Source organism: Sarcophilus harrisii, chromosome 1, assembly GCF_902635505.1.
Source record: "Sarcophilus harrisii chromosome 1, mSarHar1.11, whole genome shotgun sequence".
NCBI lineage: Eukaryota > Metazoa > Chordata > Mammalia > Dasyuromorphia > Dasyuridae > Sarcophilus > Sarcophilus harrisii.
The window spans coordinates 197,272,531-197,291,406 of NC_045426.1; the positions used below are offsets into that span (position 1 = coordinate 197,272,531).

The 18,876-nt window shown below is 34.3% G+C and overlaps 1 protein-coding gene across 1 annotated transcript in view; it reads right to left on the reverse strand.

The window, feature by feature from the left end:
- Positions 1-18,876, reverse strand: part of LOC100924882 (solute carrier organic anion transporter family member 4C1) — an 80,029-nt gene that overhangs the window by 31,541 nt on the left and 29,612 nt on the right. Inside the window, exons 3-5 of the mRNA XM_031968314.1 lie at positions 8,977-9,159; positions 7,855-7,951; positions 1,440-1,561 (exon numbers count right to left, since the gene is read on the reverse strand). Coding sequence (XP_031824174.1) covers positions 1,440-1,561; positions 7,855-7,951; positions 8,977-9,159 — 402 coding nt within the window. The remainder of the gene's footprint in view (positions 1-1,439; positions 1,562-7,854; positions 7,952-8,976; positions 9,160-18,876) is intronic.

The window sequence follows — 18,876 nt, forward strand, 5'->3', positions numbered from 1 at the left end:
ATTTTAATATATTTAACATCTACTGGTCATCCTGCCATCTAGGGGAGGGGGTGGGGGGGTAAGAGGTGAAAAATTGGAACAAGAGGTTTGGCAATTGTTAATGCTGTAAAGTTACCCATGCATATGTCCTGTAAATAAAAAGCTATTAAATAAAAAAATAAAATAAAATAAAAAAAATAAACACATATTAAAAATAAAAAAGCATTAGATTTCTTCAAATGCTAATTCATAGAAGTTTTTTTCTTTTTTTACTATGTGACAAGTTTGTCTTCATACTACTGTTGATTTAACTGTTTTACATTTAGTGCATCTTTTTTTTCTCTTTTTTCTTCTTTAGTAGAAAGAGATGAAGTAGTTTGGAGAAAGTAATTCATCATTTTACTAGATATACAACATTGTATTTATATTCACTTCAATTTGTTGAATAGAGTTGGGAGGTACAGCTAGAAAAAAAATGAGGTCTAAAGAGCTGGTTGGTAGAGATTTTCAAATGGTTGCTATATCTTGCTCCTTGAACCCTTCTGCAGAGTGCTAAGAGGGGACCTCCCCTAGCTGAGATCATTTCCTCTTTCCTGGCTTGAACTGAAATTTTTTTCTCACTCTGAATTCAAGAAATCATTTAATCTTATATATTCTGTTTTATTCTAACTTGTAGAACTTCTCTGATTTGTCTTTGCCCTTTTGCAAAGATGAATAGATTTGCTCACTGTTTGATGTGCATGATGGGCTTTTGTATAGATGTTGAGTGAGAAAAGGACAAACTGACAAATGTCAATTAAAGGCTAACTAACCCACATTTATCAGGGAAGTTGCTTTTTGTTCTGAACCCCTTAACTTCAGACTTGTAGTAAAGAAGTAATTGAATAGGTGGTATGTAAACCTAATATTCCTCCTGGAGATAAAAGGAACCTGCACCACAGCTGACCTGGATTCTTCACCAAAGCAGTCCTGGATTCTATCTGCTCCTCTCCCCAGCTAAGTATACATGGTATATGTATAAACTGCTTTCCCACTTTCCATAAGAATGATCTGATCTCAGATTGTATCTTCAAGCCACCCACAGCTGGCATATTTTACTATCCTACCTTTCCACCCATTTGCCTTCACCACACATGCACACATTCAGGATACCAGGGTTTCAGCATGGAAGGAAGAATGAATTTTCCAATTTGTACAGTAGCTAATGGGCCAGACTCAAAGTCAGGAAGATCAGAATTTCAAATTCTACCTGTGACACATATGGTCAAGGCACTTCTCTCCACCAGCAATTTTCTACATCTGGAAATTATGAGAATCTATATTGACAGGTATAGCTTCTTCATCCAGAAATTTCTTATACCAATGAAGTTAGAAGATCTACTTCTTATTCTTGTACTTAAATAAATATAACAAATCAGGAAAACTTCCCTTAGTTTAATGAACCATCTTTGAGTACTTACCTGGCAAATGCTTTGGAAAGCAAGAAAAAGGCATAATCAAGGACCATGCCAGGAACCAGGACAAAATAAATCCAATCCACCAAGCACCCAGCCAGCGAGGATCATCTTCATTCATAAAAATGCTTTAATGATGAAAAAAATAATTATTTCTTGTTTCTTATTAGAAAGATAATTAGTTGAAAAAAGAAATAATTAGTATAATCACAGTTTTACAATATCTTGCAGAGTAAAAAGACTATGATAAAATTATTCAAAGAGAAAAGGCTAAAACATTTTTTTTAATTTTCCAAAAATAAAGAGTATAAAGCTCTTTAAATATTGGAATCTTAATGGCAGAATTGTATAAAAGTAAAATATCACAAGAGAGATAATATATTGACCTGAAAGTAGAATGAATTTTCTCCCAATACAGTCTATAAAAAAACTTGTGTTTTATTAAAGGTTCATCACCAATATTATGACTACTCAGGATCAAACCATGTTCATTGAAAGTAATCTTAATCATATACTAAAATCCATGTGAAGATTGAAATCTCCATTAAAATACATCCAATAAGTGGTCATTCAACATCTGTTTGAATACCTCCATAAAAAAAAGAAACCCACTATCTCTAAAAGGAGCCAATTCATTTCTGCGCATTTATAATTGTTAGCAAATCTGTTCGGACATCTGATGCTCTTTGAAAATTCTATTCATCATTCTTGGATGCCAAACAGAACAAATCCAGTCCCTTCTTCTACAAACAACTCTTCAAATGTGAAAAATTTGCTATCATATTCCCACTGCCTTTTCTTCTAAAGGCTAAAAACACCCATTCCTTCAATCATTCCTCATTTGACCTAGGATCAAGGCACTTCATAATTCTGGTTTTGCTCTTCTGACACTGCTTATCAAAGTGTTTCTTTAACCAAGACATCCTGAAGCAAACATAATATGACAGATGAGGGCAGAGTAAAATAGGACCCACGTCTTTATATCTGGAAACTATGCCTTTCTTAATATAGTCCAAGATCGCATTTAATTTTTATGATAGCCATAATCAAACTATTCATTTTTATTGGGCTTTAGTCCACTAAAAGACTAAAGAGATCTTTTTAACAATAACTGTTGTCTATCCTTCCCAGCCTTGGGTCATATACAAATTAGTCTAACAAGTTTAAGACTGGGAAAAGGGAAAGGGAAATGAAAAACCTGTAAGGGAAAGATTTCTTCTCAAATAATTATTAGTGAAGACAAAGAGGCATTCCATCATCTTATTACAACATCTGTGATCTGATCTATGTAGGCATCCTTTCTCATGGTCCAAATCATAACTTACCTAGCTTTCTCATCTTGGGTGACATCTCCATGTATTCCTATAAATGCTTCTTGACATTAAATGAATACTGGTAGTATATATAAGTTATCCATTGCTTATTTCTAACTCTGCTAATACCTGCCCACCTCTTTTCCTCATAATACATCTGTCAAATGATATTCACAGATCATCCTGCAACCTCATTAATAGTAAATTTGATCCTTCTAACCCCAGAAATGCACCCCTCCATTGCCTTTTGAATAATCTATAATGTTAATTCATTAGAGACTATATTCTATGACTCACAGCTAGAACAATACCAAAAAAAAAAAAAATTACTGATGTAATATGGGCTTTATTTTCAAAGGAAAAAAAATTTGAGTCATTAAACTATTAATCTAACACATCAATCATAGTAACAAGAGAATAATATTGATCCAAGAAGAGAAACTCAAAAGTATTGGGGAAACTGATAAAAAGAGAAAGCAGTGTAATGGAAGTCTTAAGAGTGTATCCAATAGAAAGGGGAGACGAGATGATAATGTCAAGAGTTACACAGAAGTCAAATACAAAAAGACTTAGAAAAGATTTTATCAGTAAAACAGCGATGAATGCTTAGAGTAGAAGAAAGTTCGAAAGAAACTGAAAAGTAAATGGGAAATTTTGAAATTGAAACAACAAATATAGAAAACCCTTTTGAGGAGGAGGGCTAAATCAGAAACACATATTAAAAACTGGAGATATTGTGAGAAGAATAGCACACTAATGGATGAGACTTGAATAACATGCTAATTGATATTAGTCTGAAATAACTATTCTGGAAAATAAGTAGAATTAACAAAATTTCCTAATCCATACATACATATCCTTTAATCTAGCGGCACCACTACTTGTATATGTAATTTGTCAAAAACAGAGAAAAAATTCACATGGGTACAGAAGTACAAAAGTAAAGCAGTACTAGCTTTAGCAATAGCAAAAGCCTGGAAACAAAATGGTTGTCCATTGCTTGAGTATAATTAATATTAATGCAACATAAAAAATCACAAGTATGGAGAATTTAGGAAAGCTTGATAAATAATTTACACAGAGTCCACAATAATGTAAAGGAAACAAACATTAAAAGAAGTGGCAGTAACCCTAAGGCACCTGGCTGTCAGATAACAACCTGTTGGTCAGTAAATACAAAGTTTCAGAGACAATAATGAGGTGCATACCAGACTACTCCTCAATTCTACCTCTAAGCTATAAAATAAGCATTATCAGTGACATAAGTACCTGATCTCTTTTTCCCATAAATTTATCTTCTTGCTCCTGGTAGTTAGCTAAATTTTTTTGGAGCTTAGCCCACTTCAATAGACTTTGCCCCCTTGACTTGGGGATTGGTTCAAGCCTGCAACTTCTTTTGAGACACTTCATGATACTGGTCTGAAACTTCAATTGTTTGAGGGTCTCCTTTGAACCTCAACATTCTTATCAAGGCGGTGATTAAATATGATTTAAGACTTCGGTTGATAAAGCAATTTCTGAGCTTTCTCTCAGATATTGCCAATAAATTTGTTTTTGTTTATCTATACTTTTTAGTTTATGTGAGAAAGTTTTATGTAGAAAAGGAATTATTGAGAAGTGTTTTTTAAAAGCCACAATAATTTTTTACTTTTAAATAGCAACTTGAGAACTATAGGATAAAACTGCAAAGGGTCATGTGATTTTTCTTTGTTGTGTTTGTTTTAAAGGGTGGAAGAGAACCTGGAATGTTTGTAATAATAATGACAAAAGAAATGATCCTAGAAGAGAAAGGAACTACCTGCCATCAAAGACTACCTTAAAAGAGGAGAAAATCAAGGACCCTAAGGAAGGATTTTGAGAAATAGAGCAATGAAGAAGGAGTTCACAAAAATGGTCACTATTTAGCCAATAAATGGATAGCGGAAGTCTTTTCTTGAATTTGGTAAGGTAGTATATAAAAAAAGAAGAAACACAAAGTCGATCAGGAAATAATAAAAGAATTGTTATATAGCAATGAGGGTCAAATTAAGATTACATAGCCTAAATTTATATTGACCACAGAACAGTTACATGACTTTCTCCAGCAGCATTCATTAGGAACTAAATAAAAATGGAGATGATGGGGGAAATCCAAAATAAATGATGGGGGTATAAGGCAGGCCTAGGATTTGACAAAGTGGCATGGCCTTTAAACCCAAGAGAAGGGATTCGAGGAAAGGTGATAGTATAAGAAACTACTGACCAATAAGCTGAGAGAAAAGGGACACATAAAAGAACATGAAAATCTTTCTAAGGATAAAGAGTAAGTTTTCAAGAAGTGAGGTCAATGAAGAGAATAAAAGACAGGAAGTTTAGAGAAGAGAAAATTCAGAATTCTTAAGTATAGAGATGAGAGTTGTAAGTGATGATTAGGTGTCTGTGGGTGGTTGAGGCAGAGTAAAGTAAAAAAAGTAAAAAAAAAAAAAAAAAAAACAAAAAAAAAAAAACGATTATAGGAGCTGGGGCAGCGAGAGGGCACAGTCTGGGTCCTAAAGTCAAGAGAACCTGCCTCAGACACTTAACACTTTCTAGTTGTGTGACCCTGGGCAGGTCACTTATCTCCACTTGCCTCATCAATGCAAATAAATAAGTGCTGACTGATTATATGATTTAAAAAAAAAACTAACCATTAAACTGAGAATAATAACAAACTTGGAGCTCAGGGTATTTGAGGGGACATGGGCATATATAATACTAAGTCTCAAAGTATATAAAAAAAAGGACAAAATTGGATAGGAAGGCTGTGCACCTACATTTATAGAGAACAGAAACTGGACTCACTCCATTTTATATCTCATTCCCAGCATCCTTTCAACATCAAGAAAACAGATGCTCCTCTCAAGACAAGCTCCTCACTTCTAAACTCACCACCAAGTTGCTAATTTAAGTTTTTATAGATTCCACTTCACTCAGCCTCTTCTCCCTTTGGTTTGGTCCCAATGCCTTTCTTTAAAGAGGACATGAACTACATTCAGACATCATTCTTGCATTTGCTACCAGGAGTGCTTTCAACTTCACTGAACAAGATGCCCCCAAGTACTCCATCTTCCTCCTCCATTTCTTACCTCTTTTGTAGTATCCCCTCTCCTTACATTGTAAATTCCTTTAAGGGCAGAAATTAGCTTGATTTTTTTAATTAATTGTACCTTTAGCACTTAGTGCCAAATCCATTGGACTGTATTGGATTAGAAGTTAAGGGATAATTGGAAAGAAAGGATTCAGCCTTCCTGGAGAGCCAGGTTATCAGTTAGTATTAGAAAATAGAAAAGTTGTAAAATGAAGAATGAAAAACAAAGGGGGGGGGGGAAGAGTTTCAATAGAAGGGGAGAACAGAGAAGAGAATAGAGAATAAAAGTGGGAGGGGGAGAATGAAAAGGAAAAGAAGCTTTAAGGAAAGCAGGAACAGAGAAATCATCTATCATTGAATAAGAACCAGTTGATAAAGTTCCTTAAGTACCACCTTGCAAAGCCTGGTTCACCTCCCCATCCCACCCCAAGAATGTTCTGTGAAAAGATATAAACCCCGAGTACTTGATATTTGAATCTCTAAAAGCCAATCTTCATCCTTTCACCACCACTCCCAATTCTCCTATCCACCCCCTCCTCCCCCCACCCCTGCTATCTTTCCATCACCATCTAAAAATGAGACAGAATCTATTGTCCTGGGAAAGAGAGACTAAGGCCTCAGGTACCACTCTTCCCTACATAGGAGGACCCCTGTTCTCCCCTGTACCTAGAGGTATTATTCTAGTCTGAGAAATTCTTCACACACCAGGTTTTTCCCAAATAGAAAGTTAAGCTGAATTCTCCCTCCCTCCCCCCCAGTAATTACATATCCCATTTAGAATGTTTTTAAAATTCTGAGACTTGATGCAAACAGCACAATGTCATTAAGAAATAGGTACATCTGGAGAATGTACCTTCTTTAAGTAACTCTTCTTCAATTAATCAACTCAGCTAGATTTCTTCCATGAAAGCAGCAAATACTGCTTATAGCTACATCTATCTCCCCATCATATCTCTCACATGATATGACAACAGGGAATTGTCAGTTATCTCTGTTGTTAGATACTTCAAAGAATCTTGTGAAACTTGGACACATATAAAAAGAAAAAATTTTTTGGTATTGGTCCGCTGATTCTAATATTTTTCTATAATGAATAAACAATAGGCATAGTGAAATCTCATATTCTTTATAGCTCTCAATCAATTATGTGACTAACATGACATGGTTTATTGTAGGATATTGTTTAAAGACCTTACAAGAATAAGGTAGATTAAAAGTTTTTAACTCATATGACAAGAACAGCAAGAGGAAGAAAACCTGGGAACAAGAGCCAGATCATCTCAAGAGCAGTCAAGGATAAAGATGAAAAGAGTACAAACACAGGAGAGAAAAAAGACCTATTTAGGTTTCCATAACAACCTTTTTTCTCTATTGATAGCAATGGAGCCAACACCTTTAGATTCCAAGATTACTTTCCAACATACTGCATAAGGAAATAGAAATGGCATCCAGACAAACAAAGATGCATAGCGGAAATGGGCAGTTTTCAGCAACAAGAAGCTTATGCTTGAAACCAAAACTCATCATTTTAAAACCTATAATCTTTATGGTAATGTTATATAGCACCAAATCATGAAAAATCACAATTTCAGAATAATCAAAACTGCAAGTCACAAAGTGATAATCAAAGGAACTTGGTGAATGCAAATAAACTTCACAATATTATCAATGACAAATTATGAACAAGAATGGCATAAAATATCATAAAGTTGCATTAAAGGAAAAGTGGGTGGATTGATTGTGTAGTGAGAACAAGGTTGAGCAGATCAGCATTTTGTACTAGAATTCACCTAATGATTAACAACCTAGATAAATGATCTTAGCATGCTGGGAAGATACTTTGCAAAAGGAACACTTAGGGGACAACATGCATAAAAGTCCCACAAGAACATTTGAATGGGCCAAAAAAAAAAAATCAAATGAGAAAATGAGGGTTGATGATATCAAAACTTATAGAGACATAAACATTAAAACAATTTTAAAAATACATTGCTTGGCTTGCCTTTTTTTCATATTAACATCTATATAGATTTTTAGCAGCTGTCCTCCCAAAACATAGCCAATAGCAGGACCTAGGACTGACATAGAAAATCCAATTCCTATAAGAAAAGAAAAAATAGAACATGAAAATATGCCTAACATTTCTTTCAAAATGCATAATAACGTGAAGAAATTGTATGGTACAACACATTTGAAATTGCACGAGCATTACAAAAAAAAAAAATGGGTTTATTTTTACATTCATTAAAACATTTATTTGTTCAATAAGCAAATTAAGTTGTAGACATAAAGCCAAAGTAACTAGGAGATGTAAATGTATCTGATACTTATAATTTCGAAAATTAAACACATATCTTTACATATGCCCATAAATCTAAGATATTATTATGAATAATGATTACTTTCCTTGTTCAGCTAAGTTTGATTCTACATTTATATCTATGCTGATAGACATATACCTATCTACCTGGTCACATGTATGGATAAAGATAAAGAGATCAATATAGATATTTAAAGCTTCTGTTTACAGAGCCTAGAGGAGAAAGACTGGAAGGTCCAATAGTCCATTAACAACCCAGGGAAGAGAAATGGAGATGGAAGTGGTAAAGCAAAGATAAGAAAAGATAACTAGAGACTCATACTTCCTGATAGCCTAGCTGGTGAGAACCTTATATATAACCTTCTGTCTGCCCTACTAAGGCTAAAATACATCTTTATTAGAGAAGTCCCACAAACAGATGTAACTTTTTTTTTTTCAAAATAAACAAAAAATATGTAAGGGTATTTGGAAAATTGTAATACAGGCAAGAATACTATATACTAAGGGATATTGTGATACTCTTAAATTAAACTCTGAGGTACCTTCCATCATTATATCAATGATGTCCATCATCTTTTAACATAAGTAGAATTCAATGGATTTTATATTAACTAAGTATAGCTTAATATCTTTATGTAATGAAAATGCATAAATTGTAAATAACTATGCAAATGTGGTTTAATGGAAAATATCTGCCTGAAATATTACTACCTTTTTTTCCCCTTCCTACTTATCTGTTGCTTTGTTAAAAACGCAAAGCAAAAAATACCACAATGGGTCAATTATATTAGAACACACATTTACCTATATAAAGAGATGACTTATGCGTAGCCACACTGTCATCAATAAAAGCTGTCCCTAGTGTGTAAAGAGGAGTTCCTCCTACTCCCAGAAAGAGTTGTCCCAAGATGAACACATAAAGGTAGCTAGAAAGCTTGGAGGAAGCATCCCTGCAACTGGTAGTGTTTCCCATCGCTGGGCAAGTGTCTGAAAAAAAGGAAAGAAAAAGAAATTGTGATTTGCAGAAACTTGGCACAAGGTGTTCATTTAAAACCTATATTTTTTGAGAATTTTTAAAAGTCTTTATTTCTCATAGTAAAATTAAATTGGCAGTATTCAACTCTAATTTCAAAAAACATCATGATGGAAAGAATCCTGGCCTTAGAGTTAGAAAAACAATCAAAACCAGCCATTAATATTTAGCTGCATGATTATGTAAAAGACAAGTAATATTTCTGAACCTGTTGTTCTTTTATAAAATGGGGATGATACCTGAAGTACTTACCTGTGAGATTAGATGTAAGGATCAAAAAATTGTGTGTGTGTGTGTGTGTGTGTCTGTGTGTATGATACTTTGCAAACTTTAAATACACACACACATACACAGACATACACACACACACACACACACACACACACACATATATATATATACACATTTTATTATTTATTTTAATACAGATTTAAAACTGCACTAAGAATTACAGGGCATCCCAAATATCTGCCAATGTAACTATATTAAGAAATGCCATTTCTTAAAAGAAAATTCAACAAATATTTTGCCATAAAATTTCTAAAATACAGAATAAAATTGAAACATTTTAATTAAAGAATGAGGTGATTTTGATTGTCAGTGCCATCTTGGCTCTCCATTTATCATCTTAAGAGCAAATAAGGCTATGTGACTAACCTTGATGGTTTCCAAAATTTTTTTTAAAAAACTTAAAAAGCAAAAGTTCCTGCTGAACCTAAATAGTGGTGAAAATAAAGGGAAGTTTGTCCCAGGTGATGAAATACCTATGGAGCTAATATTATTGTTGGTTTTGGTTTTGTTCTTAAACAATGAGCAAGAAATATATTGAATAAGTTACAGAGAGATTGAAATTGACAATCTCCTTTAAGGATTTAACACCCAATTCAGATCCTGGTGGCTGCTACCTCTATCAGTCTTCCAAGATATTCTTCCTTTCTCAAGGAAATCAGTGCATGGCTTAGAGCATTTCCTCTCCATCTTTTTCCCTGACATTATGGGGTTCCATTAAACATAGAGTTTATTTGACTTAAACTATTAAAGTTTGAAATAGCACTGACTTTTGGAACAACATGAATACTGTCCTAGTTTTAGAGTTCCTCTATCTACTCAGTTGCAATAACTTACTCTTCAGTTGCAGACAAGATAATTTTGGAACTATCATGTCAAAGTCATTATATGCTTTTAAAAAAAATAAAGCTATACATAATAAAAATTAATGGATTAACAAAAAAATCTATCCTTTCTTGCATAAAGGTCAAGTTTATTTATATTAGTTAAGTTTACAATAATAAAAATAAAGTTTAAAACAAAAGAAAATAAGATCTAAAAATGGGAAGAAAACAAAAGGAAGTAAGAAAATACCAAAGATAATCTCCATCTTTACAACTTCCCATCACCATGACACCACTATTCCCATCCCACAACCCCCAGTAACCAGGCAGCAGTCTGTAGTGCAAAATAGATATATTTGGAGTCAAAGGACCTGAGGTCAATCTCTGCTATTTTATATTTTGTAGTATGAATAAAGAAGCACTTATCATAACTTCTTACATACCAGACACTAAACTTGGTGCTGGTGATGCAAAGACAAAGTAAAACAATTTTTGTTTTCATGGTTCTCATGGAGTTTATGTTCCAAGTATGGGCATAGTAGTAAAGGAAAAAGCAAACAATTAGAAGTTTAAAAGAAATCCTTCCACTCCAGTTTATACCACTGAACAGTCACTGACAAATCACTTCCATGGTCCTAGGTTATCTCACTAGTAATAGGCCTAGAACAAGGTAATCCTAAAATTCTTTTCATCTCTTAATCTATGAATAAGGGGAGAAAGTACTAATCAGAGAGTAGTAGGAAGGGGAAAAAAGTTTCTGCTAGGTAATAGGGATAATAAAGTCAATTTTCATGCTTTTTCCAGAATTTCCATTCCCAGAGTAAGAAACTGAAAAGGAGAGGAAGATTAAACAGTACAAATGTATGAAACGCTGTCCTAAGATATCCTAGGTAGATGGATTTTAGCTTGTATGGGGGACCCAATTTTTCACTGGCTCACCTGTCCAATCAAACGCAAGGTCAAGTTTTAAATTGAGTAGAATTGAGTAGTAAGGGAAGAAGGCATGGTCTCTGGTCTAGATGGGGCTGCTCATGTTGGAGGATGAAGAGATGGAGGTGGAAGTGGAAGGGTCAGGCCCCAGAAATCAACTAACTATGAAGTACTTCAATAATGTTACCTGTCAGGTATAAAGATTAGACCTGATGATCTCCTAAGGTCCCTTAGGACTATCACAGAAGCTATCAACAACCATATTCAGGGTTAGGAAGAAGTGTAAAGAAGCAAATGAAATAGTAAGCAATGGGAACCCAATATTAAGAATGCACAGAGGCATTAAGAGGTAGTAAAATATGAAGAATGGGAATGTGTGGCTCAGAATGATGAGTGACCACCATATAATAAAAAAAGTTGGAGATATCTCTAGAAGTAAAAAAAAAAAAGGTTTATCTAGTCCCTCCAAGCAAGGGAAGGAAGGAGACACCTTGGAGACAGGTTTAACAGTTTAAATAGTCCCGAAAGCAAAAATCCCTCCTACCACTGACTGTAATGGCCCAGAATTCTAGAGAAATTCTTACAACAAGGTGTTAAAACTCAGTGGAATTGATAATACGATGGTTATCTAGTTTAGCAACATGATTAATAATCAGTATGATTGATTTAATCTTACAACAAATAATGATTCCCTACAGATATAATGATTGGCTTATACTCAGTATGATGAATGGATTTAATTGTAATAGAGTATTTAAGAGGTCAGAGTCAGACCTAAAGGAGAGACTAGAACAGATGGGAGACAGATTTGGACAAGACAGAGGACTAGAGGCGGGATCAAGCTCTTGGAACCAAGAAGAGACATTCCATCTTCATCAGCCTGGCCTCCTGCTTCCCCCACTGAGACTAAGGCCTGTCTGTACTTAGTACTTAATATAGTTCTACAAGAATGACACCTATACTAAGTACATGTACTGAACTAGAGAACTATTAATCACCATGCTAAACTAGATAACCATTCTCTTATCAATTCCACTGAGTTAGCACCTTTCTCCAGAATTCTGGCCCATTACAACTGATCCTCATCCTCATTGGCTGAGGGTCTTGTATTCTAAATATGAGAAGTACCTGGGAAATTGAACTTTGGCCAATAAGTACATAGCTGCCCATATTTGATCTAGGCAGGAAGAAAATGTCAGGAGACAACAGCAGGAAGGGGAAGTAAGTATGTCCTTGGTTCAATGCCCAAGAATCTTCAGGCCTACTGCAACTCTGGAACAGATGAAACCTAACTCGATTTTCACAACTATCTTTTAGAGATTTCACTCCATCTCGTTCAGGAAGATTCATTCTAATGCTGATAAATTAAATTAGGTTGGTGCACTGCTTCCCTTTAGGTGAATTCAAATTATTCACCAGAGGAATACCCAATGATCCTTTATAAAGCATGGAAAAATACCACTGCATTGCTAGATCATAGTTTGGGTAAGGAAGGGTCTTTTTTAAAAGAGATCTTTTACCAGACAGTCTTAGCTTCAGTTTCTAATTTCTTTCTTTCAGATTTTAGCAGATTTCAGATTCAGATATAAGGGTCAGAGGCAAAGTCAGTAAGTATTTATTAATTGTTTGATGTACACTAATTCAAAAAAAGGTATAAAATAGTCCTTGCCCTTAAAGAGTTTACAGTCTAAAAAAAATCAAAACTTGAAGGCACATTGACTAGAACACCACAAGGAATTTAATAGGAAATGAATAATGTTTACCATCAAATCTGTGTTACATAAGAAAGATAAACAAAAGGTTTACTGGATCTTACCTACAAATATTTCCTCTTTTAAACTCAAAAGTTGCTACTATAATTCTCACTTAACTTCATTTCCTCATATAAATAGAAAGAATGCAACTTTTCCCCCAGGTAACAATACAAAACTCTTTGCACTGTTAAAACTTAGTTTTTTTTTTTCCCTACATAAATTAAACCAGATGTTCTTAGATAAGTTACCAGATGCTTGTTGATATGTGAAGTACATTAGTTCACTACAGTACTTCTGTTGGCAAATGTTTTAAAGTTTTGTAAAATACACCAAACACAAAAATTCAAGTATTTCCTAAATAGGTCCAAAAGAGGTATGCCTTTAAAAGAAATAGATCTCTTCCTGAAAAGAGATTTGTAAATATTTTTCCCCAGTAGAATCATTTCCTGAAAGACACATTTAGAATCATTCCAATTAAATAGCTCATTTTAGAGATGAGTCAACAGACTCAAGACAAGCTAAGTAATTCACCTGTGTAACCCAGTTTCAGCTTTGTTATAGTTTGTTTTGTTTTGTTTTGTTTTGGTCTACTCATTCCAATCTAATTAATTCACTATGCTATTTAAAGTATAACTATTTCTTTAAAATAATTTTATGATGAATCATTCTACTATAAAGGCAAAATACTTTTTGCAAAGTACTTAATATTTAATTACATATGCTTTGCAAATATGGATTTTCAAAAGTCAAACTCATTGAAAGTCAGATGTTCCTATACTAAATACATATGTTATATATATGCATATATACATATGTATATAAACACAAAATCTTGATTCAAGTTATCTTGATTACTATACGCATACATATAACAAGTAATCTTGATTATACACACGTATCAAGATACTACATCTGTTCTAGAAGAGCTCTTCAGTTTTTTTGTAATGCCTGCTTTTTCCTGGGTTACTATATTCCTATAAACGTCCCTAAAAAATATCAAAAACAATACAACTAAATTTGATTTTTTTTTATTCTTAAATGGAATTTAAAAGATTTGGGAGTTTTTTGGATGAATTTAACAATGTTTTTTATTTAAGCTAATATTAGAACAGGCTTTCACAATGCAACAATAAAATTGAAAAGAGATTAAGTACTAATTGACATTGCTTAAGGATTTACTGATTCACAAAAGCAATTATAGTTTTTGAAAGTGTTATAAGCGTGCATCTAGATTTGTGAATATGCACACATATGCTTCCGTGTTTATGCAAATACACAGATTTAAATGGGTTATTACAAATATCTTCAAAGACATAATAAAAAATACTTAATACTTATGTCATTCTATTCTCCCTGATTGCCCTTCCTTCTAATAATCCACATGTATGTAAATATATTCACACATATACGGATAATATAAACATATATATTTAATTTCTCATGTGCAGAAGCTTAAAACATGATTGACCACAAGAGGGAGCTCCCACTTTTTTTAAAACATAATGTTTAAATCCAAGATTTAGACAGTTTCTGTGTATGTAAATATTATCAATAAGGAAGAGCCACAAAAAAATAATGTTGGGTATTTATACTTTAAGTATGTTTATAACTTCAGTTTCATTTGAAATGTGCCTTTATTTTCCTACTTAAACTATTCAGTTAAATTCTCCCACTTGTTATACTATCCACCTTAAATTGTACTAATGCAGATAGTGAACCCAAATCTATTCCCCAAAGTTAGAAATGTTTTAAAGAAAAGATTTACTGCTTTTAAGAAATACCAAATTGAAATAAGAATATTCCTTTCCCAAGAGATCATTATATACTTCAACAACAATACTATATGATGACCAATTCTGATGGATCAGGCCATCCTCAGCAATGAGATCAACCAAATCATTTCCAATGGAACAGTAATGAACTGAACCAGCTATGCCCAGAGAAAGAACTCTGGGAGATGACTAAAAACCATTACATTGAATTCCCAATCTTTATATTTTTTCCTGCCAGCATTTTGGATTTCCTTCACAGGCTAATTGTACAATATTTCAGAGTCCAATTCTTTTTGTACAGCAAAATAACGGTTTGGTCATGTATACTTATTGTGTATCTAATTTATATTTTAATATATTTAACATCTAATGGTCATCCTGCAATCTTGGGGAGGGGGTGGGGGGAAAGAGGTGAAAAATTGGAACAAGAGGTTTGGCAATTGTTAATGCTGTAAAGTCACCCATGCATATAACCTGTAAATAAAAGGCTATTAAATATAAAAACAAAAAAAAAATATGCCTTTCCTCTCTCCCACTTCCTCCCCAACTAAAGAAGAAAGTATGTACTTTCTCAAAAAAAAAATTACTTTTTAAAAATCCTTTATATTTTTCTAGGAACATTTTGATTTTAACACAAGTACAAGGAAAAGTCTTTTAATGGAATGGCATACGACAAAAGGTTTAAAAAAAAAAAGTCCTTTCTTTGGGCGAATTGGATTAAGGATAATAACCTTAAAAAAATTTTTTTTAATTATTCCTAGCCTAACCAAGAATCTAGCCTTTTCCCATACTAGTAAATGACCAGGATTTGAACTAAATGTAATCTCCTTCCTTTATTCCTCGAAGAAGCTTAGATTAGGGCTAACCAAAGAACTTTCTTCCCTCTTGTTTTTTTTAATTCTATCCAGAAGCTAGGTGACAGAGAGGAAAGAATAGGACCAGTATTTAGACTCAACAAACAGAACTCAACAATAATCTCCTACCAGAATTTCACATCCCAAACTCCATTAAGTTGTTGTTCGGTCATAGTCATGATTTTTGTGATCCCCACTAGGGGTTTTCTTAGCAAACACACTGGGGTAAGTTACCAATTCCTGCTCCAATTCATTTTACACAAGAGATCTGATACAGAGCAGGTAAGTGATTTGTCCCTGCTCACACAGCTAGTAAGAGCCTTCCTAACCCCAGATTCATTATAGGTCATTATAGTATTATTTCACTTGAGGATCTGAATTCTCAGGGAATCAGTGATTCTCAGATTCACTTATTTAACTCTAAATTCTTTGCTAATCTCCAGACTTGGATCTTTAGTTGTGTATTAAACATTTCAAACTCAAATTACATCTGAAATTCATCATGTCCACAACTAATTCTTCCCCAAAAATCTTTTCCTCTTCCTAACTTTCCAATCACCTGAGCTCTCAAATTCTCGCATGCAATTTCTGTCAAGGCCTGCGGATTACACCTGTGTTACATCTCTCACATTTAACCTCTCTGGCTGACTAGGCCTCTGATGTTGGCCCCCACTGCCTCTGGCCTAGGTTATTAAGTCTTCTGGTTATGAGTCTATCCCCACTCCAATCTATCCTCTACTCAGCTATCAAAGGTACTTCCCTAAAGTACCGGTGTGTCATACTTTTCACTGATTAAGCTCTAGTAGTTCCAGAATGACCAGGTGAAGATTTCTCAAAAAGTCTAAGAGACCAGACTCTAGGCCTGCAGGCCTGTCACGTGATCCCTATTCCCAGAGGTCTGTAAGACAGGAAGGTCAGGCCCTAGGCATAAATTGCAGAGTCAAGTGATCTCAGGCCTGGAGGGTAGTAAGCGACATGACCCACAGGAAGTAGACAACATTGCTGACCATTGGTCAATGGTTTTTCAATCTATTCAATGAAGACTTTTGCTATTTAACCAAATTCATTGGTTGAGCCAGCTATTTCTGGCTCACTAGGCTGGGAGATAGATGCTGAGAGGCTCCAAGTTTGCTCAGCTGGAGTGCTTGGGCCTCTCTACAAGTACCAAATGAATGCTTCCTCTGTATGTGAATATGTCTCTAAGTAGCTAATTTGGGTAAAGGGGTCTAATACCCATCACCCATACTCGGATTCACCTCCATAATCAAAATAAAATGCTTTCTTTGTCATTCAAAGCCTTTTACAATCCTCTTCCACATCTTTATAGTCTTCTAATGCTCACTCCCCTCTAAAATATTCCTACTTTCCCTTCTTACAGGGACCTCTAACCACTTAGTAAAAGAATTTCACAATTTAAAGATGTAGAAATTGAGGTCTAGAGAGTTAAGTGACTTACTTAAATGCAGGCAAATTTTTTTCTAACATGTTACTGGTACACAAGAATACACAACAAACAATACAGTGGCAGAGGGATCAATAAACCCAACACAAACTATTAGGGCAAGGATTCAATAATTAATTGAAAATATTTCTAGGAAAAGAAAGGTAATCAAGAAGAAATGAGACTTAAATTAACCTGCCATATCAGATACAACAAAAAGCTTTAAAAAAAAATCATATAGTAGACTACTACTAACGAGGAGAATGAAAGGCGATACCTTTCATAATTATGCTGTTGCTGTTCAGGCATTTCAATGGTATCTGAAAATCTTCATGACCTCATTTGGAGTTTTCTTGACAAGACACTAGAAGTAGTTTGCCATTCTTTCTTTGGCTCATTTTTCAGATGAGAAACTGAAGCAAACAGGGTTTATTGACTTGCCAGGCTAAGTATCTGAGACAGGATTTGAACTCGGGTCCTCCTGACTCCAGGCCCGTCGTTTTATCCCCTGTGCCTATTTTCACACCTATGGAGAGGGGAAATGTGTTTAACCTAATGAGGAACAGAAATGATGAAAGTCAAATGGACAATGTTGATTTGATTATATAAAGTTGAACATGTAGACAACTATGTTCATACAAAACAAAAACCAGATAAATTGGAAATAACCAAAAAGAGGCTTGGAATAACATCCTGAAGAAGGTGGGATTTTAAGTGGGACTTGGAGGAAGCCAAGAAGTAGAAAAGAGTCTTGAATGAGGACAACTAATGAAAAAGTCTGGAATCATAGATAGATGAATGAATGGAAAGGAGGAGCTTTTATTAAACACCCACTATTATAAATGCACTATGCTAAGTGCTTTACAAATATTATTATTTCACTTAATTCTCACAGCAAACCTAGGAATTACTTAACCATTTTACAGTTGAAGAAACTAAGGTGGGGTTTAAAATGAATGGCCATCGAGAGGAAGTCTCTGAGATCAGATTGAACTCCGGGTTTTTTCCGATTTTGATTCCCAATATCAGGCTCAGTGATATTCCCTGCACCATTTAGCTGCCCTTAAAAATAGAGTGCCTTGCTCAAGGAGTGACTGCACTCCTTGAAGCCAATGTTACTAGAAAACAGAATATGTTAGGTAGTAACATAGGTAGTAAAGGTGGAGATATAAGAAGTTGGGAAGAGAGGATTATGAAGGGCTTTGAATACCTAAGAGAGGATTTTTTTATTTGAACAGGGAGCCACTGGAGGGAGAGGTCTTTATATATCTAATCAGATCTGAACTTTAGGAATATTACTTTTTACAGATCAGTATGGGGAGAGACTTGAGGAAGGAGCCCAACCAGAATAGAGCTACTGCAAAAATATTAAGAGAAAAACATTAATGGCTCGGGGAATAACTATATCAGAGAATGGAAAGTTGGTACAGTTAAAAATAAAGAATTCAAGATGACACCTAAGTTTCAAGACTGAGTGTCGGAGAGGTACCCTCAATAGTAAGAAGGAAATTAGGAAAAGGAGGTCATTTTACAGAAAGAAATGAATGGGTTCAGTTTGGAATGTGCTAAGTTTCAGAAGTCTATGGGACAGTCACACTTTGAGATAACACAACAAAGCAACTGGAGAAATGAGACTGATCAGTGCTAAATAAATCTGAGAACCTTCTGTGTAGAGATTAGTGCTGAATCTACAGGAGCTAATGTGATCACTAAGCAAAACAGAAGAGAGTTCAGAACAAATCCTTGCAGAACATCCAAATTTGATTGTCAGATAGACAGAAAGTGAATAAAATATTGTCATGAAAACT